The 22,782-nt window shown below is 46.4% G+C and overlaps 1 protein-coding gene across 2 annotated transcripts in view; it reads left to right on the top strand.

Moving 5' to 3' along the window:
• MAPK8IP1 (mitogen-activated protein kinase 8 interacting protein 1) overlaps positions 1-22,782 on the top strand; it is a 58,778-nt gene that overhangs the window by 4,909 nt on the left and 31,087 nt on the right. For both annotated transcript variants that reach the window (XM_019519327.1, XM_019519328.1), the window contains exon 2: positions 10,981-11,086. In XM_019519327.1, coding sequence (XP_019374872.1) covers positions 10,981-11,086 — 106 coding nt within the window. The remainder of the gene's footprint in view (positions 1-10,980; positions 11,087-22,782) is intronic.

Genomic DNA, 22,782 nt, shown 5'->3' with positions numbered 1-22,782 from the left:
TGTCCTAAGTGCAGGACTTTTCACTTGTCCTTATTGAACCTTATGAGATATCTTTAAGTCCAATCCTCCAATTTGTCCAGCGCTCTAAATCCTAGCCCTACCCCCCAGTAAATCTACTACTCCCCCCAGCTTCGTGTTATCTGCAAACTTGCTGAGGGGGCACACTATGCCATCTTCCAGGTTGTTGATGAAGATATTATACAAAAACTGGCACACCATTTGATACTGGCTGCCAACTAGATATTGAGCCATTGAGCCTGATGATCAAGCCAGTTTTCTATCCACCTTACAGTCCATTCATCCCACCCACACTTCATTAGCTTGCCTGAGATAATTTTGTGGGAGACAGTTTCAAAAGCCTTGTTAAAATCAAGGTATACCACATCCACTGGTCTCCCTGCATCCACAGAGCAATCATTTCATCATGAAAGGCAATCAGGTTGGTCAGGCACGACCTGCCCTTGGTGAATCCATGCTGACTGTTCTTAATCACCTTCTTCTCCTTAAAGCAAACAGGTGCCTGCCACAAAATAGCAGCATAAATTCATACCACCTATATCATAGCCATGAATTTTGGGCAATTCTGATGCAACAAGGCTCACAAACAACTGGTTGCTTGACTTTCATGCCACCATAACAATTTTGATGATGGCACAAAGGCACTGTCTATTTCCAGCCAGAAATGCTTCCTGCCCCTCTCCATACTTTCTAAATAAGCAGATGTCTACAGAGCATAATGCAACCCAAGCTAACCCTCAATGACCTAGCTCAAGTACTGGAAGCACTTCATACATGCTAGGACAGCACTCCTCCTAAGTTAATTGAACCTCCTGAGAAGCAGGGTATATTAGCCTGGGCAGAAAGACGTGCCATACTACCTCCAGTAGACAACCTGGCTTGGATAGCCACACTGCACTGCATTGGGCCATGCAAACCTACCCTAAATGATACTTCCAGCTGCAGCACATAGGCTTCACTGTGCCTGCTGATGTTCTGTGACAGCACTGGGCTGGCTCTAAGGTGGTGCAGGAGCAGGACTAGAGTGGCATGGGACCATAGGGACTACGCTGAGAACCCACCAATTTTTGACAGAAGGTTTCACACAAAAGCTGTTTACCAGTGCTCATCTTTTGCTGGAACAGGAATCAGGCTTGCATTGGGGAAGAGCAGACAGTGATGGGGACAAGTGGAAGACACGTCACCTGAATGGTGTTATTGGTCTATAAGGTGCAAATCTATATTACATTCTGCCTCAGGAGATTAGACATTTGAGCCTCAACACAAGAGGAGGAGGGGGTTGTAAAGTATTACTGGCTGGTAGTGGCCGATTGTCCTGATTCTGTCCAACCCTCCACCTTGCATTAACACCTCTGCAATAAACCATTCTGACTTCACTGGATTTATGCCCTCTTTGAACTTGTGTAAAACAACTACGTGAGGTGCAGAGCAGCACTGCTTCTGTCCCCATCCTCCGCAGTGATTGGGGCTGAGAAGGAAAATGAAGGGGTTATTCATAATTCCCTGTAGCAACCTGCAGGCATATCACTCCCTGCTCCAAGTCAGATACAACTTGCAAGTTAGCAGGATTGGGCTTGTCCAGTTCATAGGTGGGAGATGCCTCTAGAAAACCTACAGGAAGTAGTGTTAAGGACACAACCAAAGGGGTTGGTGAATGATATAGGCCTGTCAGGATCACTTCTTGGCTCTGGTGCAGCCTCTTCCAGTTTCCCAAATAAAGGGAAATAGCATTAGCCTAAATGATGAGAAAGGAGGGCTCCTGAGGAAGCTAGATGCCAGAGGGACTATTTGCATTGGTCAGGGAAGTGGAAAGGGAAGAGAAGATGGCTCTGTCCACAACAAAAGTGGCTGGGCTGCATTCCTGCTAGAAAGGCTTTTAAAGAGAGGGAAAGTCTCTAGGGAAAACGGCCTTCTCCATTTTCTTAGGAAGCTTGGGGGAGTGTCCTCAGTCCATGGCACAGGGTTCAATATCCCCCTCTGTCTATGTGCTATATGGGCTGGGGTTTGAGTAACCAACTCAGGGGCAATTGGCTGGCTATTAGAGGTGGGCACCACATTGGCTTTAATGCTGTATGAACCAGAGACCTTTCCAAGGGGGAGGTTTGTCTTCACTGCAAGCAAAAGAGCCTCTGAGGGCCAAGAGGTGATCCCAGAAAGCCTGAAACATCCACCACCCCCTCTAATTGTACCTTGTCCTGCAGTGGTGGAGAGCAGGACCTGGGGCTCAACCACCACAGCATTTTCCTTGGAATTAGTACTATGGCCAGTGACTCAGCTTAGGGCTGAGAGCGGCTGGCTTTCAAATGGAATATCAAACTAAGGCCCTGACTGCTTCTAGGTATGAGAGATCCATGAGCACTTTGTAAGAGCTGCAGTATTTTTTCTACTGCCCTGGCCAAAATCCAGATCAGGGTCCCCTAAGTTTCCCCCTGCAGGTTCAGACAGATGATAAACTATTTTTTCCTCCCTGTCCTTACTTGTATAGCACTGTTATTTGGCTGTTAATCAGGTCTCACCGCAGATGTGACTATATTAAAGTGATAGATAAAGTGATCGCTATATATTAGCACATTTGTGAAAAGCATGTGAGTGTTATTAAGGTGCAGTTTTTAACACTAGCTTTGCTCACTGAGCTCCGCCACTTTTGAGGTGCTGAGGAAGCCAGGGATCTCACCTGCAAGTGGGCACATGCTCAGGGGGTTGCCCTGCCTCTAGGAAGTTACCAGTGTGGGAAGTTCCAGCTGAATGTAGTATCGCTGATACCCGGGAGGCCAATCCCCTTGTTAATGAGATGATCTCTCCATCCCCCCTGGGACCCAAAGCATTTGCTGGAAGTGACCTAGCCATCTTCTGTCTGCCTTCTGCTGTTGCAAAGGGTTTAAGTGCTCTCAAGAGATTTTAATGACTTTGTCCAGGTCACTGGGGCTCCTTAAGGGGCTGAAGGAGGGAAGGGGATGTGGAGCAGCCCAGTTTAAAGTGTATAAGTACCATGGACAGCAGTGTCACTTCCAGAATTTTAAGCTAGCGTCAACCCTCTGCTTTTGTGGGATCCCTGCCATGGTTTTGTCAATGTTCCTCTCTCTGGAGCTGCAGCACCCTTGGCTGTGCTAGCCCTGGACATTTCAAGTTGTGAGGTCCAATGCTGCAGGACTTTTTGTAACATACACATGTACCAGCTAGGATGAGGGCAGATTGGAGAGTAGGTAGGGGTATGACTAGTGCCCTCCTGAGATTTGATTGTCAGCTAAAACCCTTGAATCTGATAAATATGTTGATGGGTACAGTCCTGAGCCATGAAATAATACCAAGAGTTAGGATACAATGGGTGATCAAGCTAGCAAAGCAACCCCTTTGACTATAACAATGTACTCATATGAAAACTACCTGCTGAAATTATAAACACCCCTTTCACCTCTCCCCTCTGCAGCTATACACAGAGATATAGAAAGGGATGCACTCTCTTCACACTTCATGAAAGAAATATTTATAGGTGCAACCTGTGCCTAGACCAGATCAAGATGCAACTGGCACTCTCTCCAAAGGCTTCCATGCAATCAGTAGCAGGAACAAATGCCTGACCAGGTAGAAGGCTGTGTGAAAGAAGAGGAAGGGGGCAAACTCAGAAGAAAATTATAAGGGCAATTGAGCAAGCAGAGTATGCTCTCAAGAGACAGGGATGTCAAGCCTCCACATGCTAATTACTTCTGTTTCTCCAAGATTCAATGCATCTCACATCCCATTAGGTCTGGATGGGGACACACCAGTTTACCTCAGCTCCTACCCCTCACCAATTGTTACAGCAGTTGACAAACACACTATGCATAATTATCATCTGTGTCACAAATACGGAGCCTTACTCTCTTCATGGGCACTTTGGGGCCCAGCAGCAGCTCACCTGTCCCTCACCTTGGTGTGATCTCTATCTGTCCCTTACCTGGCCTCTACTGCAACTCCAGGTCCTGGCCTGGCTTTTCTTTCACTCACCCTCTGCCAGCCTGCTGTTCTGCCCTTGGCTTTTGCCAAGTCTTACTTGTCCAGGAGCCCATACTCAGGCCCTGACTTCTCCCTGCCCAAAGATTTCATTTTTACTCTGTATTCTCTTATTCTGGGTCCAACCTAGCCCTGCATCAAACCCTGCCCATGTTCTGGGCCTGGCTTATCCCTGTGCCAAGGCCTACCAAGCCCCTTTTGAGCTCTGTGCCTCAGTTTCTCAACTTCTACCATGAACAAAGTCTTTTTTTTACATTGCAAAGGGGCTGTGTGTGAGAGCATTTGCACAGCACTAAAGAGCAGAATGTTCTATATAAACTGTAAGCATTACTTTTATTAGCAAAGCATGAAAGATCTTGCCTGGGGCCAGTAGGGAGCTTCTCCAGAAAAGTGCCTCCAGCTTGGCCAGAATATTTTTCTAGCCCTTATGATTGTGAAGGTTTTCCAAATGCAACCCAGGCATGGCATAGCATGATGGCATCTACCTGAGTCTGCAGACAGATGGCACCAGTACTTCTGCTGCTGCTCAGGTAAAAACTAATCAAAGTCTAATTGGCTTTTATGGTGGCTTTTCAGATCCTTATGGAAAGCAGTGAACCTTAAGGGGATGTGTTTCACTCTGTGGATATTTGTGAGGCTCTGAGCAGCAAAAACTGGGGTACAAGGGAGGAAGATAAAATGGATGTGGGCAGTGGAGATCTATACCCACAGCAGCTGTGGGGTTCTTGAGCAAAAGGAGGGACCCTTCCATCCATCCAACACATGAGGGGACTTCATAGGTATCAGACATCTACAAGGCAGTGCTGATAGGAGAGATGGAGCACTCCATATCCTTATCAACAATCTGAAAGATCATAACAAATGTGACTAGTGAGGTTTGCAGATGGCACAACAATTGGTGGAGTGATAAGTAAAAACACTTCAGCTCCATAAAGCAGTTGGGATCACTTATTGTACTGAATTCTATTGAGCAGCATGCATTTTAATACAGCAGAGTCACATATCTAGGAGGTCATACTTTGGGGATGGAGGATTGTATCCTGGAAACCAGTTGCTCTGAAAAGACTCAGGGGTCAGAATGGATAATGCACTGATCAGTATGATGCAGTTTCTAAGACAGCAAATGTGCTATTTGGATGCATATGCAAAGACTCTTGAGTAGAAGTCAAAGGCTGAAAGGTGTTATTACCACTATATAAGACAGGGGTAGGCAACATTTTTTCACTGGAGTGACGAAAAAACCACAATGTCTACCTTGGAAGGTGCCGGAGTGCCGACATGCCAGAGCCTGGAGCAGCTGTTTGCAGCCTCCCACCTGCAGCCAGCCCACAGAGCCCAGTCTGCTTGCAACAGGGCTTGCAGCCTCCAAGCTGCCTGCTGGGAGCAGCCTGGGCTCCATGGCTGGCAGCAGCTGCTTAGAGCCCGGGCTGGCAGTGGTGTGCCAAGAAAAATGGCCTTGCTTGCCATGCTCGGCACGCATGCCGGGGGTTGCTGGCCCCTGATATAAGGCATTAGCAAGACTGTCAGTGAATGCTGGGTCCATTTTTGGTGTCCATATTTTAAAAAGGATGTTGACAAGCTGGAAACAGTTCAAAAAAGAGCTACAAGAATTATTCAAAACCTGGGAAATTTGTGTTGCAGTGAGAGGCTAAAGAAACTTAACGTAGTTAAAATAGCTTATCAAAGAGAAGGTTCACAGGTGATTTGATAACAATCTTAATCACTTCCCTGGAGAGGTGATATCTGATGGCACAGGGATTTTTATCTGACTAGGCATAAGCAACATCCAATGGTTGGAAGCTGAAGCTGGACATGGCTAGTCTAGAAATAAGGGGCAAAATGTTGACAGTGAAGATAATGCACAACTTACCTAGGGAATGTGATAGATTTTCTATGCTTTGAGGTCTTTACTTGAAGCTTGTTGTTTCTGGGAGGTTTGCTTTAGTTCAACCACAATTATGGATTTGATGCAGAAATCACTTGGTGAAGGCTTATGGCCTATGTTACTCAGGGAGCCAGACTAATTGTTTAGAATGGCCTTAAAATCTATGAAAAGTAGGTTTCAGAGAAAGGTGCGTGAGAGGGGTCCCAGAACCCTCCCCTGCTACCAGAGTTGGAAAGAGAGTTGGCTTCTCTCTAGACAGTGAGGCTCAAGCTTTGAGCTTGGCAGGTTTAGACCTCTAGCTATTAGGCCTCAGAAATATCATCAAATGTCTCAGAGCAAGGAGTTTGAGAGGTGGGAGGAAAAAAATACTACATAGAAAAAGTAGGAGCAAGAAGGAAAAGCAGAAGCTGACACAGAAAGCAGGACGAGATGCATTGTTATCTAAGAAAAGAGCTGAGGGAAGTACAGTGAAGCCAAGAAGAGAGCAAAAGTGCAGTTAATCCCAGGGAGATGAAGCCAGTTAGCTAAAAGGCTGTTAAATAGAAAGTTTATCAGCAACACCTTGTGGTTCAGGGTAGCCCACAATGAAAACTGCTCATGGCTTGTTTCCCTGAAGCAGGCGGTGGGTTTGAAGAGGGGGGAGGGGGCGGGGCAGGTGCTCTCCCCTGTGATTAGTACACTTGGACTCTGCTTTGGGTCGATGTTTTTCAGGCCTGCTTATTGCTTTTCTTGCAACAGGGTCTTGGAAGTGTGCAGAGCTCCCTGGGAGCCAGGGGTTTGCCAGCCTTGAGGTGCATTGCTTTGTGAGGGGCTTGGGGGCACAGTACCCCTAACCAGGTCTCCTGCTGGGACACTCAGGTGGGGTGGCTTTGCCTAGCTCCTGAGCTTGAGGGATTTAACTTTTAAAGAACATAGTGGCTGTTGCTGCTCTTCTGATTTCCCTCCACTCTTCTAAAGGCCTGAAATGAAACCAGCCTTACTTCCTGGCAGTTATGCTCACAATTGTACTGTGCCCAAAGCTATACATTTGGTCTATCAGAGGGAAGGGGCATGTGAAGGGGCATACCTCCACGGTGCCCTGGGCAGACACTTATATGCATTTCTGAATGCTGTGCTGGCCCTTTAAATGTCTTTATGTACGTGAAGCAGACAGTTCTCTCACTTGCAAATAAAAGCAGCCAAACATCCCATTCCCACTGGGGAGTGTGGCCTCTGGAAGAGGTTGGCTGGAGCCCTGAGCTGTAACTCACTAGCATGGGCAGGGACATTGCAAGGGCAGAGGAAGGTGGCTGAGCAGAGCTGGTATCATTGGTATGGTAACTTGATTCCCATTTTCCCCAGGCAGCAGGTGATGGGTGAAGCAGGAGCTGCTATTGATTAGGAGCCCGGCTGGCTGGCTGGCTGAGAGAATCCACATCCCAGGCAGAGCGCAGGGCCTGGCACCATCTCAGCTCTAGAGGCTATTTTTTTTTCCCCAAGACAGCTGATTCCATCTATTTTTAATGAGCTCCCCTAGATTGCGCAGTGGGGAGAGGAGACAGCAGCACAGGCAGCCACAGGCTCTGAGCTGGGGCAGGCTGAGGGGCCACACACATACCCTGCCTGGCTCCTCCTCTCCCTGGGGGGGAACTTCTTTGGACTGTGTTGCTGAAGCCCCAAGGAAGGGGTTCCTTCTAAATGCATCTGGCTTTGAAAATGGAGTCGAGCACAGAAGAGGAAAGCTGGCTGGAGGATCAGTGGGAGAAATGGTAGGGATCTGGCTGGGACCGGGGAGTGTGTGTGGGATGGGTGGGGGGAACTTCTCTGCAGGTTTCTATGGAAAAGACAGGAGCAGCCCAGCATCTCCGGGTTCATCCCTTCCCTCTGCCTGCATAGCAGGAGAGCGCTTGGCACAGACCAAGGTGCAAAGTTTATCAGCTGCGTATGCAGCTGAAGGGTGTTTGAGTACAGAGGACACCAAAGTAGCCTGGACTGTTGGACCCTCCCCATTGGTGTCAGTTCAGGGTCCATGTGCTGGCAGCCCCTCAGTGGCTGAAGCATTGAGGCAGAAGCACTTGCTGGCAAAGTGTGTTTTTTAACATTTTTAAACAGGAGGTGGAAGAGTAAAAGCAGAGGGCGGAGGGGAAAGGGGCTAATGGGAAAGCCTCACTGGGGAAAAGAAGCTTCTTGGGGAGCAGCTTGAAGTTTGCAGTGTCCCCAGGGGTTGACCCAAACCCTGTATGTCCCAGTGCCAGGCACACAGGGTTCACTGCAGCAAACAGTCTTCTGTATGCAGGCCTGTGCTTTGCCTGCAGAGGCGGTCCCTGGGGAGGGGGAGTTGCCCCGTGTCTGCTCTTCCACCATCCCACTGGGTAGTGGGGGGTGCTACTGAGAATCCAGTCCTGCAGTGCTCTGAGACCTTCCCAAGAAGCTGCTGATCTTGTAAGGAGCCCACTTGGTTTAGCTCCAAAGAGGTCTCTCCCTCTCTCTTTCTCGCTCTCTCTCTCTCTCTCTCTTTCTCTTTCTTTCTTGGGCAGGGCCCTGACAGATGGCAGTGTATGAGATAATGAGCATTAGTGGCATTTCCTGTCTGACCCCACTGACCCATGTAACCAGAGAAGAAATCGATTTCCACTCTGAAAGACCACTGTTAGTGTCTGTTTCCTTCCCCCACTTCTTGATGCAGGGCCTGATTCACCCTTGCATGGCACCAAAAGCATTGCCTCCACTCCAGTTCCTGCCTGTTCTGTGCAGACAGGCACAAGACAGGGCAAGGTGGCACCTTAGAGACTAACTCATTTAGGGAGGCATAAGCTTTCATAGGCAGCAGCTTACTTTGCCAGATGCTAATGGCACAGAGATTTTCTCTTTTGCCCTTCACCAAGATGGACCCTCCTCCACTGCCCTGCTGGGCACTGGTAGGAGGCTGCGTATCAGAGGGGGAGTGAAGGGGGCTGGATTCTATGAGGACAGACTCCCTGGTAAGCTTATTACCCTGTTCTCCCCACACCTCTGCTTCGCTGTGCCTGGTTCTGCAAGAGTGGACTGAGCACAAGGTGATCTTTCCTTCTCTTCACACCATCCTTTCCCTCGCTGTTTTTAGCAGCAGGGGGATGGGTGTTTGTTCCCAGCTACACTGGTGTCTCTGGGGGACTCATCAAGGATGTGATTAAATGGTTTTCTGGCCTTGCAACTCTGGGCATTCCAGGGAACTCACAAGGGGTTAAGAAGTTCTCTTGACCATGGCTGCTGCTGGAGCATCCATGAGCAATGGGGATCTAAAATCTAGATGAAGGGCATGGATCATGTAAGGCATCCCCTCATCCTTCTCCACTTACATTACCTGGAACTCTGACCAGTCCCTATTCTGCTCTTCAGCATCCATATCCTTTGCTTCTGTTTCTTTCTCTCTCTCTCTCTCTGTCTCTCTCTCTCTCTCTCTCTCTCTCTCTCTTCTGCTGTCTGAAAACCTTGTGCCAGCTGGATCCAGAGACTGGCTATGAAAATGGTCTGTGCAATGAAAAAGAACAGATTTCTGCCCTGGCTACCCATGCACAATTTTCACTTGCTTAATTAAACTGTTTTGAAAATGATTTGAAGTTTAAACTGGTGCATACCCTTGTGCAGACACTCTTTCACTTTTTCTACCAGAACATGCTGAACCACAAGAATCTACTTGTGGTTCCTAAACCACACTGAAGTGTGTACACACAAAGCAGCATCAGTGGTTCCTAAATCAGTGTAAAACCTCACCTGTAGTTATAACTGTGCCAACTGGTATGGAGACAAGGTCTGAGACTGTTTAGTTTTGAGAGTTGATGAATATGGAGGCATTCTAAATAATGACTGCTTTACAGCAGAGAAACTGGGAGTTCCTATCCACACTGTCTAAGAATATAATGGGGCATGTAATGAAATGGAGAGGCAGCACTGCTGAAAGGAAATACTTTTTAAACCAGGTAAAATTCATGTGTGGAACTGACTGCCACAAAATACCCCTTCAGCCTAGAGCATCAAAAGGTTTGACCCTTAAGTGGACAAAGAGAACATCAATAGCATTATTAGAAGGGAATGGAAAATAAAGGGAAATGCTTAAACACTCTTACTTTTGGACTCCCAGATGTTAGGAGAAAACTTCGTCTGTGGGCAGGGTGCTCCATAAATCTCTGTGTAGATATCTACTACCTTTCTGTAGAAGGATTTAGCATTTGTCACTGACAGAGGCCACTGGTCCATCAGTTCTGGGCTGCCAATGCCTTTGTTCTTTGTATAAGGTCTTGCCCCTAGAAGGTTAATTCTCTGGTCCTGCCCAGCTGTGCATTGGTGGGGACAGGGACAGGTGAAAGTATGTTCTTCCTGTCCCACCTCTGCCCTACTTTCACTCCAGTCACCTCTTGTCTTGTTTTTTATAGTAGATGGTTACTACTTGGTCCTAGCAGAATTGTGTATGGTAGCTTTCATTCTCCCTGGAGACCACAAGGCCCTGCCAGGAGAGTGTGGCAACCCAAAGTCACCATTGTCCTAGGTGCCTGGCTGTGTCTCTAAGCTTCTGATCAGACGCCAGCGCAGTGTACCCCACACCAGAGCATATGGAAGGGGTACACTGGTACAGTTCACCACCAATATGCTTTCAGAGGTGGCTTCCTGGGCCCTGCTGATGAAGAGTGTTTGGGCGTTAAAGTGCAGCAAACTCTGGGAAAGCAGGGATCCCCCAGGCTTGCCATGCTTTGACTGGATCAGAACCTGGCACTGAAGGAGGGGCAAAGCTACCAGGGAGGGACCTTCATCCCGCTCTCCTACCCCAGTTACGTTGCTGCCTGCCGGCATGTACCCTATTCCACCACCTGCAGTTAGCCCAGGGCCAGGGAATGTGGCACTGCCTAGCAGAGCCAGCTGTGGGTGCCTTGAGAAGAGGTTAAGGTAATGACCCCTTCTTTCTCTCAGCTACACATTGCATAACACTGGCTAACTTACCCTACTAGGATCCCCATGGCCTGGGGCCCTGACAGTTCCCCCCAAATTGTCTCCATTGCCCAGACAGCACTGAGGGCATTTCCCAACAGATCAGGTCTGTTTGGCAGTAACTGCATGATCTTTGTCTCCACCAGGCTCACCCACGATATCAGCCTTGAGGAGTTTGAGGATGAAGATCTCTCTGAAATCACCGATGAGTGTGGAATCAGTCTGCATTGTAAGGACAGCCTGGCTTCCCGGGTAAGCACGCTGACTTCTCCTGCAGATGATGGAGGTGGGAGAAGGGCAGAGAATATCCCACAAGGAGCTAGATTCCCAGGAGGAGCCACGTCATCCACTCTCATTCTGAATGTAACTAGCCTGACCATTGGAAACTGCAGGTCCCTGCTTGGTTGGACCAAGATGGAGCTTAGCAACTGGGATGTGAAGCATCCATAGGCTGCATCTGTGTGAGGAATGAGGCTGCAGCAGGCTATGCTGTGGAATATTGTGGACCCAATGCAGACCCTTTACCCTCCTGGCTGTCCCTCCCTCTGCCACTTGTGCTGATGCCATTTCTTCCCTACATGATGACCCTTCCTTCTCCTTCAACACCAACACAAAACTCCATTTTCTCCACGCTCAGTCAGAGAGAGCTCACACTCTGTCTGACTCTTCCACACTTCCTTTTACTCCCCAAGCCGCCTCCTACCACAAACACCTTAAAATATACTGCATGTAGAGCCACTGCAGAAAAACTGTGCACTTCTGGCTGATACCCTTGTGATTCAAAGCTCTAGCATTCTCTATCTGCAATACCATGCCTGGGACTCCTATTACTGTGCTTTCTTGTCACCACAGGTGATGGACTGTGAAGCAGAAGGCCAGGGGCCAGTAAGCTGTTGGGAACAGGCACGGGGACTCTATTCATGGAATAAGGCATTATTTAGCTGCCCCCCGACCCCAAGAGCTTGCCAAAGACAGGAGCCTGATCCCATGCAATCTCCATACCAGAACTGTTCAAAAGTTGGGGGGCAGGATTTCAGTAAGTGGGATTTGAAGGGAGAGAGAATATGACAGACAGTGGAATAAGAACACAGGGCTTGTCATCCTGACTAAGATCAGCCCTCCTAGTGTGGTATCCTGTCTCTAAAATAGCTCATACTGGCTTCTGAGGAAGGTTTGAGAAACCCAGAACAGGACAATTATGGAATGCCCTGTTCAGAGCAGAAGTTTCCCCAATACCTCATTGGGTAGTCCTTAGCTTGTGTCTCCCAATGCAGGGGCATTTGTGTGCCTTATATGTTCCTAAACCCTGAGTAATGTAGCTTTGGATGTTCCCATTATCCCTTTACATATTCATTCTTCAAAAGTTCCCAGTATATGGGCAGAGTGACAGAGCAGTTATAGGCAAGTGAAGGGGCCAGGGGCAGGAATGGAGGTTGGGAAGAGTAATCTTCTGTGGGGTATAGAATAGGGAGCTGAGGTGATGGAGAATACGGAGCCAGTAGGAATACTTATGTTCTCATTCATAGTGGGCAGTAACAGGACAGACTTCATAGAGAAGGCCTGGACTGCACTGATGCTTGACTCTGGATTTCCATTTTTCTGCTGACAAAGCAACTTAGCCAGAGTCTGGTAAAGCTGCCTGAGATTCAGTCGATACTGGAGTGATGGGGGATGGGAGAGGACAAACAACATCAGAGGATGTATCAGCCTCCTTCCTGACTAGCACAGCAGCAGTAGCCAAGAGCAGTCTGTATTGCCTGCACTCTTTATATACAGAGCAGTGTTCCCTTCATCTGGGCCTGGGACCATGTCCTGCTGTGATGGTACTGTCCCAGTGCATTCTGCATGGGCATCACCTCTGGAGCATGTGGGTCCTGAAGCTGGTGCAGAAGGCAGTTGTTGTCTGCTTATGCACCAGGACTTTGCTGGGAGTGCGCATAGACTGCTCCTGGAGGATCTCCACTGGGTGGAGATTAGTTTCCAATTAGTGTATGAGGTGTTGATCTGGACCCTTCAGGCCCTAAAGGCCAGATTTCCAATGACATTTAGTGCTAAAGACAGGGGGATTTTCAAAAATGCTTTGGAGCTTCCCCTGCCTATACACATTTGTGAACCTCCCTAGGTAGCTCCTGGCAGCTTTAATCAATTAAATGCCTACATGTACATGGCCCCAAAGCATTGTGGGCCTGATTACCTGAGCCACACCACTCTTCATGGTGTCCTGTGGCAGCTGAAAATTGCTGGCATGTCTGAGCTGTGAACTCCTGTCAGGGGATTAGCACCCCTCAGCTGTGAAGCTGATACCTTCTCTTCCCTCTGGGACTGAGACAGCCCTTGCCATCTGACCATCAAGCTATGTTGGAAGGCTCAGGTGCAAGTCTCAGGGAAGAAGGTTTGATAGCATTGCTGGTGGTGTGTCTGATGGGTGAGGCAGGGGGATTTCCCTGTTCATCAGGGATTAGACCTGAACATTGTGTCAGCCCCTGGACGCAGCAAAACAGGTGTGATATGAAAGCTCCAATAACCCACTTCCTGAAGCAGGAATGTGTGTCAGGTGGAACAGAGATGTGCTGGCCATGATTTAATGTGTTAAACCTCAGCAGGGAGTTCAGAACGACAACACACAACACTGCCTGCCTATCCCATTGACTCACACATATTCTCACACACAGGAGCAGGTTACAAAGGCTGAGCTAGACAATATATCAGGGCTAAATCACAGCAGCATCACTTCTGTGTTCACTTGAGGCCTTATTTTTTTTTTGTCCATTAAATAGATGGTGCCTTAAATCTTCCTTGGTCAACACTGAAGAATAACAGGTGGAAAACACAGACTGCTGGTGAGCCCAGGGAATCAGCAAGCAGATTGCCAGTTTTGGATAAAAGTGAAACTGGCTGCTATGAGGAATTGTATGAAATAAAAATGGCTCCTCTGACTCCAAGGCATCTCCAACATGTAAATCCCCCATCAACCTTAAACATGCTGCCGAATGCCAGTGAGACCTGGAAAGGGTTCAAACTGCAGTTTAAATGGTCTGTTAAAACCATGGGGTTTACTAACATGGAAAACGAATGCAAAATTGCACTGGTTTTAATAACAGCAGCAACAGTAGATGTTTGCAGTGTATTCTGTGCTATGGAGAAGAATGCTTTGAAGAAGAAATTGGAAAGATGTAATGATTGTTGTGTCCCTGGAAAGAAAGAGAGAGATGGGCTATGAAAGAGAGAGAGTTTGGATGAGGACCCAGAGGGAAAGAGGAACAATGGAGGAGTTGGTCACAGCCTACAAAATAAAAAGCTGGCCTTGTGGATTGAACTATCAGGATTCCCTCAGTAAGAGACTAAATACTTTTATGGTACAGCAGCAACAAAGTATGTGAAGAAGGCCAAATACCTAGTATTTAGAAAGACTAATACTGAGTATATATAGTATTTAGTATATCATATTTAATATTTAGAAAATCAAGGTTTTCTAAAATGCCCAATGATTTGGGGTGCCTCACTTTTGAGGGCTGAAGCTGAAACACTTTAATTCAGTGGAGCCTAACCTTTTTTCTCCCTTGGGCTGGATGGACAATGCTCAGTCCATTCATGGGGTGGATCCACCCAGAGGGCCCAATCCAGTGCTCAGGGCAGTAAGGCAGGGCGCAATCCAGCCATGTGAGGGGGTTGGAGACTGGTTTGGCCCCACAGGGGAAAGTGGCATGGCGCAGTCTCAAACTGCACACAGGGGGCAAGGGACCATGTCTGGCTCTGATCCAGCTGCATGGAGAATAAAAGGGAGCGTGGCCCGGCCCCCATCCAGTCCTTCAGGGCTTGGGAATTTGGCATCAGGGAGATGTGGCAGTATGACTCACTACTGCTCCCCCGTCACCAAATGTCCTGACCCCTGGGGAACCCTGTGGACCAGGTGCCATGGCTCTGCAGGCTGTATTTGACCTGTGAGCCAGAGATTGAGCACCCCACTTTGCTTTTCAGAGGTCAGATAGTTTTAAGGTATCTCAGTCTTACTAAAAATAAAAGGCTAAGGGAAGGGACTGCCATGCCAAACCTGGTTGGCTGTCAGAAATGAATATAGAGAATACCAGAAAATGTCCAGAATATTAAAGGCAAGGCAGGTAGTGACTCCTATACAAAAGGTTGCATAGCATCTGATGAAGTAGGCTGTAGCCTATGAAAACTACTCTTTTCTGAATGAGTTAGCCTTTAAGGTGCCATCCTGCCCTGACTTCTGCTTGACACTTAACGTGTTAAGCTAATATTTTCAGCTGCTTACAGCTTTGCTACACTAATTATTTGATCTGGTGTTTTTTTTCATTCTGAGTATCTGCCTCCTGGTGAAATTTTTGGGAAAGGTTTCAGCCAAAATAGATCAGCAGTTTCTGGGAGTGAGGTTAAGGGAAAATGCATTGCTTTACCCATTTAGAAAAAATTCCTACACCTTTTCATTGATAAACTTCAGGTCATCCATGGTTGAAGAGACTTGAAAACTTGGAAGAAGCTGCTTTGATATTAGAGAGATCCCTTTAGTTAGCCCTCTAAAATCTTCCCAAACTTGGCCAGATTTTGTGAGCGCGTGAAAACTTAGTTCACAGATGCTCGGTAGAAACCCATTAAGAGTTCTGCAGCCAAATTCTCTGAAGATCTAATGCTCTAATCCAGCCCCTATAGCAAATGATTGATGAGCAGACTAAGCTCACGGACAGACATTACATTTATAACGTTACAAGGCTGCATGTAAAGTGCATATAGGACTACAAAAAGTGGGTGTACGTATGTGTACCCTGCCTGTAGCACTGCAAAATGGTGCAAGCACTACAGGAATGTTCCTGTCTGAAATGGGAATTTCTCTGTAGCGCTGTGTTTTGTAGGGTCGCATATAATGTCTGTACAGTTATGTGTTGCCCCAAGGGTCTCTTCCTCAGAAAACAGAGAGAGAGAGCAGCAGGCTGCAGAGCACACCAATGGGAAGCAGAAATGCAGCGCAGCAGGACCAGGAGTTGCTGCTCTGCTTGCTGTGGCAGTATCCTACAGTGGCAACTGGGACCACTGCTGGCCCCAGGGTGGCAGGTATGGTGCTGCCTCACCTATCACTATCAGTGATCAGCTTCCCACCCATTACTGGCAGATTTCCTAATCGCTGTATGCTGGCAGGAGAGAGCAGACTACCAGTGACCTGGCTCCTCTGAGTGGGAGCAGAGGAGCAACCTCTTACCACCCGCTGGCTGTAGAGCATGCCTTTGTGGAGATTTTGTAGTGCTCCAGCCAGGGAGCTATCCATGAGGGTATGCCCCTCTTAGTTTTTGTAGTGCTGCAAATGCACATTTGCCCATGGTCTAAGTAGACATCATCCCAGCATAGTTACTAAGCATGCTCCAGCTCAGGGCTGCAGGACCTGAGCAGGACTTCCCTTGCAGTTGTTTTTTCTAGGTGGTAAGGATGGCACTAAGATGAAGACTCTAAAGCAGAGAGATTGTCTGCCATGTGCTTTCAGTGCTTCCCTTTAGTGGAAAAGGCAGCATGGAAGAGTAGGAGGAAACTGTCTGACTTGACTGTAGAGGGTGAGGCTGCAGTGGGCAGACAGAGGGAAGGAACTGGATATCTCTCAGGTATATAGAGCCATGGGAGACTAGGGGGAGAGCTGAGAGAAAGAAGCTAAAAAGGGGGTGGAGGACACTGGAATGAGGAACCAGGGCTGGAGTATGACCTGGCACACAAAGATCCAAGCTGGGGATCCTGTGTCTGGAAAAAAGCAGAGGTCTTTGGAAAAAATATGTGATCCTATAAGTAGGAAGTAGAAACCATATTGTAATGTATCCACACAAAGGTGTGAATTAGAGTTGCCTAGGTAACCTTAATTTAGGCTTTTTCTAGCTTTGCAATGTAACCTTCTCATAAGGTAGCAATTTTGGTGTAATAAGCCCCTTTGCCAAAAAGTGCAGGTACATCAGGAACGAGCATGGGTTAAAAGGACAAATGTGAGGATTCCTCCAGGGAGGCAGTGCGCAGCAAAGAAAGAAGCCTCACGCTCGCAAGAATGACAATTAAAGTTATTAACAAGTGACATATATGGGACATACAAAATCACTTGGGGAATATAAGTGAATGTAATGACAGAAGTAGCAATAGAGAAGTTTCAAGGAAGTACAGAGCCGGAGTCAAACAGGAGAAGGTGAAAGAGCTTTCATATCTAATTCGAGGCCTGGCTGAATTCATAAAGGCAAGCTGGGAAAATGAGAGCTTGTAGATTTTTATGGACAAAGCAATCAGGATGTGGTTTATACACATAAAAGGGGCTTAGTCCAGTCAGGAGGTGTATGCCAAAGAAAGTCACAGTAATTTGTAATAAACAGAGCAGACATGCAAAGGCTATAGCATCATATGAAAAAGTGCTCACGGGACAGGAAGAATCATTTGGTGACAGATAATTAGAGGAGGTCAGACTAGTATTCATGGCCAAAGAAGTATCAGAAAGAGGCTTGAGAAAAAGCTGCATCAGGTGACCAACAGACAACACTTCCTATAACAGGAGAACCAATGGAGAGGGTAGAGGCCTTCGTAACTGTAGAGTCACAAGGAGAAGAGTCTCAAATTTGGTGTTGACCTCAAGGAGCTGAACAAGAACATTGCAACAGGGACATTTCCATTTGCCTGCTAGAAATAAAGCATTTGCTGAGATGGCAGGAGCCAAATTCTTTAGCAAGTTGGAGGCATCAACATGATCTTGGCAGATTCCCCTGGACATAAAGCTTGCACTTGCAATGTACCATTCGGCTGCCTCATGAGGCTGCTTTTCAGAATATATTTGGCATCAGGAAGTGCTTCTTTGCACAATGTCTCAGATGCTGGAAGATCTCCCAGGAGTGAATATCTGCTTTGACGTCATCATAATCCATGGCGCTCTCACTACTGAACTTGAAGAGTAACTGCAGAGGGGAAGGGAAGCCTCAAAATGGAAGAAGATCAAGCATCCATTCGGAGTTACCAAAATCACCTACAGAGCAAAGAGGCTGACTATAAAATTCAAACAGAGTTGAATATGCCTGGGCTCAAACATAACAAAAAAAAATCAGAGGTCACAAGAAGTGTGATCAGTAATTTCAGATCAAGAAGTGGTTCATATGCTGAAATGCTTTCACAAAAAGATTGAATGAAGCTGGATGTCAGAGCATGACAGAGGTCAAGGATTTGTAGCATGTACTGACATCAGCACTAGCATGGCAATGCTCTGACATACTGAAGAGTTCAATCTCTCAACAGCTGTTTCAGGAAGAGACATGGGACTGAGGCTGCTGGTAACATATGCTGCAAGGATTATGACAATGGCAGAAAATGTACAAATCAAAAGATGCTAGGCTTTGCCTATCACTATGCAAAATTTCATGACCTGTTGTAGCTGCCAGAGGCAGCAATGAGGAGACGAGAAGTACAGCCAAGGCTCTAGCCATTGCTTTGCTAAGTGCAGTAGGATGATATGACCCTGCCAGGGTGTTGCATAGCAATTATATACACAATATCAAGAGCACATGATCCATTTGCTGACTCTCAACTAGATAACCTAGAACAAACAGTGATAGTGCATGTAAACACGATGGCAAAAGCATTGTAAGGCATACTTGTTAGGAATATGGGATGAACTCAATAGAAACCAAAGATAAACACAATGAGCAGTAATGCAAGCTATAGGTAATGGAAGGAGAAATCAATGTTTCTCACCTTCGCATTCCTAATATTTGTAGTGAGCCTTTAGAGAAAGGTACAGAAAGAGGAGTCCTTCCCATAGAGATGAGGAAGAAACTGCTGAACAGAGGAATGATTGCTCTTAGAAAAGGAGCCATATTCTGGATAGAGAGGAAGAGCAAATGTTTATTGATGAAATGGTTGAACATGAGTAGAACCTGCTGGAGGGACAGATGTGCACAGCAGAAAGATTCTGTGAACAGCCTGCAGTTTCTGAGGACAAAGTCTGAATGGATTTGTTTGTCTGGGTAAAACATAATGACCTCATCATGGACTATTTTAACCACTTTCCAAAAATAGTGACATTTAGACACACTGCTGTTTCAACATGATTGGGCCTATTAAATCCAATGTTCTTATATCATGAGACTCCATAAAATGCCAGAGACTATAGCAGTGGACAAAGGAACACATCTCGAGAATGAGGAATATTTGTGGAGTTTGCTGAAACTTCTGAATGTCAGCATCAAACATGGACAGATTAGCAGAATGTGGAGTGAAGGTTTGCTCAGCAAAAGCAACTGATGCCAAAGCAGAGCCATATTTAGCACTGCTTACCTACAGAACCATGCTTTTACAAAGTAAAAAACCACCAACAATCTTTTATAATAACATATGTCCTCTTATCAGACACAAGGCATAACCCAGAGAGGGCAAATAACAGAGTTTTGGCAAAGAGGCTAGACAACTTAAAATAGAAAATTATAACAGAGACAGAGAATCTTCACCATAGATATTTTTTAACTACTCAAAGACTGTTTGAATTTAATAGACTGGTTACAGGCCAGAACAGGCTACCCTGACTAAATAGATACCCCCCTCATTCATTTTCATGATCTGCAGAAGATGGAATATTTTATGTAGAAATACTAAACATCTGCTAAAAATACCTGAGAAACAGAAAATGACGTGTCCTCAGAACTGAGCAGAAACCCAGGAGGTGGATCGATCCTGGTCTTGACTTTGTTAGAAAGACTGAACAGGCTATTGAAGACATGGACCCACAAAAGAGCTTCACAGAAAATCTGCAAGACATGATATTAAAAAGGCTGTTTGAGAACTATTTTACCATAACAATTCTACAGTAGATTCCTCCTTATTGTATGTCACTTATTTGCATATTTTGGTTATTTCACTATTTTACCATAGGATAAAAACCATATGCGGTCTATTCAATTAAACTCCAACCAGCTATTTTCATATCATCCTTTTCATATTACAGTTTATTGTATGAGCTAAAACTAGAATATGAAACACAGAGATTGGTTAATCAGTAAGAATACAAAGATTGAGTAATGCAAAAAAACAAATTTCCCACACAATTTATCATAATATTTCAAATTATGGAATGGTTTTGTAATCTGGTGAATGATTAGAAGTGGCTTTTTCTCATTTTAACATTAATAAACACATTTTTGTTTTTGAGGTGGACTTGATGGGCTTCCTATCATGAACCACCGTTCACCCATATTGGATCATTCTGTCAGTGGCAGGTCTAAGAGAAAGAAAATGGATTGTTTCATGTGGGATTTTTATAAATTCTTCACAGAGTCCTTAGGAGCTGACAAAAAATATGTGCAACAGTGCTTCATTACAATCAGGAATCACATTACCCACTGCCAGTTATTTTTATATGTATATATATGTATATATAGTATCTAGCATATATATTTATATATAAAACATAATTACACAAATAAGCAGACTGCTATTTAACAGACTGGGATGTATAGATATAGATATCTATATCTATACATCCCAGTCTGTTAAGTAGCATAGTCTGCTTATTCATGTAATTTTATATATAAATATATATACTATATAAATCTATATATATCCCAGTCTGTTAAGTAGCATAATCTGCTTATTTGTATAATTTTGTTGGGAAAATAGAGCTAGGCAAATACCAGAAATCTGCTATATTGAAAAAAGTAGATAGGAGGACTGTAATTGTTAAAAATGCGTTCAATCAAAGAATGAAGGAGATTTTAAAAGGAAGGATGCTATTGAAGGGTTAAGCTTCAGCAAGGAGTTCATAGTTGCCACACTACGTGCAGGGCAGCATGCCTTACCATACAGCCTGTTGACTCCTGCAGACACGGGGAAGCTGATTACCCAGACAGGGAATGCAGCCAGACTAGATTATAGCCACAGTAAGGCTGCTTACTGTATATGTTTGTTTTTTTCCTGACTTGTTGAATAAATAAGTGACCCTAAACCCACCTGAGTTATCATTAAAATACCACAGCAGCTCTGCCAGGGTGCCTTGGAGAAAGGCATTTCCTATCTTTAAGTGCCTGGGACTCTAAATTTGGGCTAAATCACTTCAACATAGCCATTCATTTTGGGAGCCTCAGTGTTTGTGTGCAGAACTGGAGAAGCTGGGTTTCAGACGGTCGAGGACTGAGTGCCCACCGCTCCCCCTGACTTCAGCTGCACTTGGAAATGCTGTGCTGGGTTTGTCTCGCAGCGTTTGGGGGAGCTGCCCCCACATCCCACCATGCTTCTTACAATATCACTGTGTAGTATGAGGCAATGTCCTGCAGGTGGCAGCCGAGGTCAGGAGCATGCCTAGGTCTCACTGGCACCTGCAGCATCTCAGCTGGCCCAGCATCCTAATGGTACTCTGGGGCAGCTACAGCCAAGCAGCTGATGCTGAGATGGTAACTTGGCTTTTCTCAGGCTGCTGAAAATTGCCCGGATGATTGAAAGGAGGCAGGAGGGTGCAGTGAGGGAGCAGCTAAAGCCTAGCTTATGATATTAGAGGGAATTACAGCTCTGGCACTTTGAAGCTGCTCAGGATGTCCTGCATGAATCTCCCTGAGTTTGTTTTTCTCCTTCAGGGTTATAAATAAACTGCAAAAAAATTGCCCTGTCAGAGGCTTCATCTCTTTGTTGTCTTTAGCCTACCCTTCCATCTTGCAATGCCTCGGCTCTCTGCTGCCCTGCCTGAAGAAGCAGGCAGGAAGCTAGGGCTTAGACATGCGATCAGCTAATCTCAAGGCCAGTGGGCCAAGGCAGCCACTGTTTGACAGACCTATTAATAGTGGGCAGTGGTTGCTTTTGTGCAGCACCCTTTTCCTGCTTCACCTGCAAGATCCTCTCTGTGCATTACATTTCTACCATGTTTAACATGATCAGCATAAGTGAGCAGGGTGAAATATGTGCACCCAATTTAAAGCATCATAAAATAGGAAAAGAGCCATAAAAATGTTCCACATATAATGTAGAACATTTTGGGGGCTGGTTTGCATGGCCAGGAGAGCAGGGGAGAACAGTGACAATGCTGAAAGATTTAGAACACTACACCTGTGATGAAAAATTGAAGGAATTGTTGAACATTGAATTTTTTTGTGGCTGGCTTGTATGGCCAATTTCACTTGTGGCCAGAGCTAACAATCAACTGATAGTCAGTCCCAGGGCCCAGGATGAACTGGGGTCTGAAATGGCCCCAGGACCAGCAATCAGTTGATTATTGGCCCCAACCTGAGGCTGGAGCAAGGGGAAAAGCCAAAGGGGTCCCCACTTTGGGATTTTAAACCCCATGCCTGGCAGCTCTGGCTGGGCTGTCAGGGGATCAGAAGCTCCCACTGAGGGGAGCTGAAGGGGTTCCCCCCTCTGGGGACTTTAAACTTTGGTCCCCCAGCTTCTTCCACACCAGGAGCTTCCACCCCATGCCCAGTAGCCTGCCCAGACCTGCCAGGTGTGGGGTATTGACAATCAGCTGATTGTCAGCTTCATCCTTGACAGCCCCAAATTTGATTCAAACCTGGGACTGTCTGGGCCAAAGCTGACAATCGGGTGATTGTATGCCCTGACAGCCCCAGGTGGGCCATACCTGGGACTGTCTGGGGTTGGAGCCAACAATCAGCTGATTGTCAGCCCCTGACCCAGGACAGCCCTGGGTGGACTGGACCTGGGACTGTCTGGCCAGGGCAGCCAGTCATCTGATTGTCAGCCCTGCATGGGGGGCTGCTTTCCAGTGCAAGGAGGCCAGGATTATTATCCCAGGCTCCCCCTGCATTAACAGTGTGTGGCAGGGCAGAAAGCATGATAGCTGAGGTCGGGAATCAGATCCTATTGCACCATTAAGCGAACATGTGCCAGGGACTTAGGCAACATCATGTCTGGCGTCTTGCTTGCTTTCTCTTTTATGCATTCACATGTGCTTTTGTTTGGGCTCTGGTCTTATGATGTCTGTTACTGTA

The sequence above is a fragment of the Gavialis gangeticus genome, unplaced genomic scaffold, assembly GCF_001723915.1.
Source record: "Gavialis gangeticus isolate Ggan-Ray unplaced genomic scaffold, GavGan_comp1, whole genome shotgun sequence".
In the NCBI taxonomy this organism is placed as follows: domain Eukaryota; kingdom Metazoa; phylum Chordata; order Crocodylia; family Gavialidae; genus Gavialis; species Gavialis gangeticus.
The sequence above is the reverse complement of the archived record's forward strand: the minus strand, read 5'-3'. Positions and strand labels throughout refer to the sequence as shown.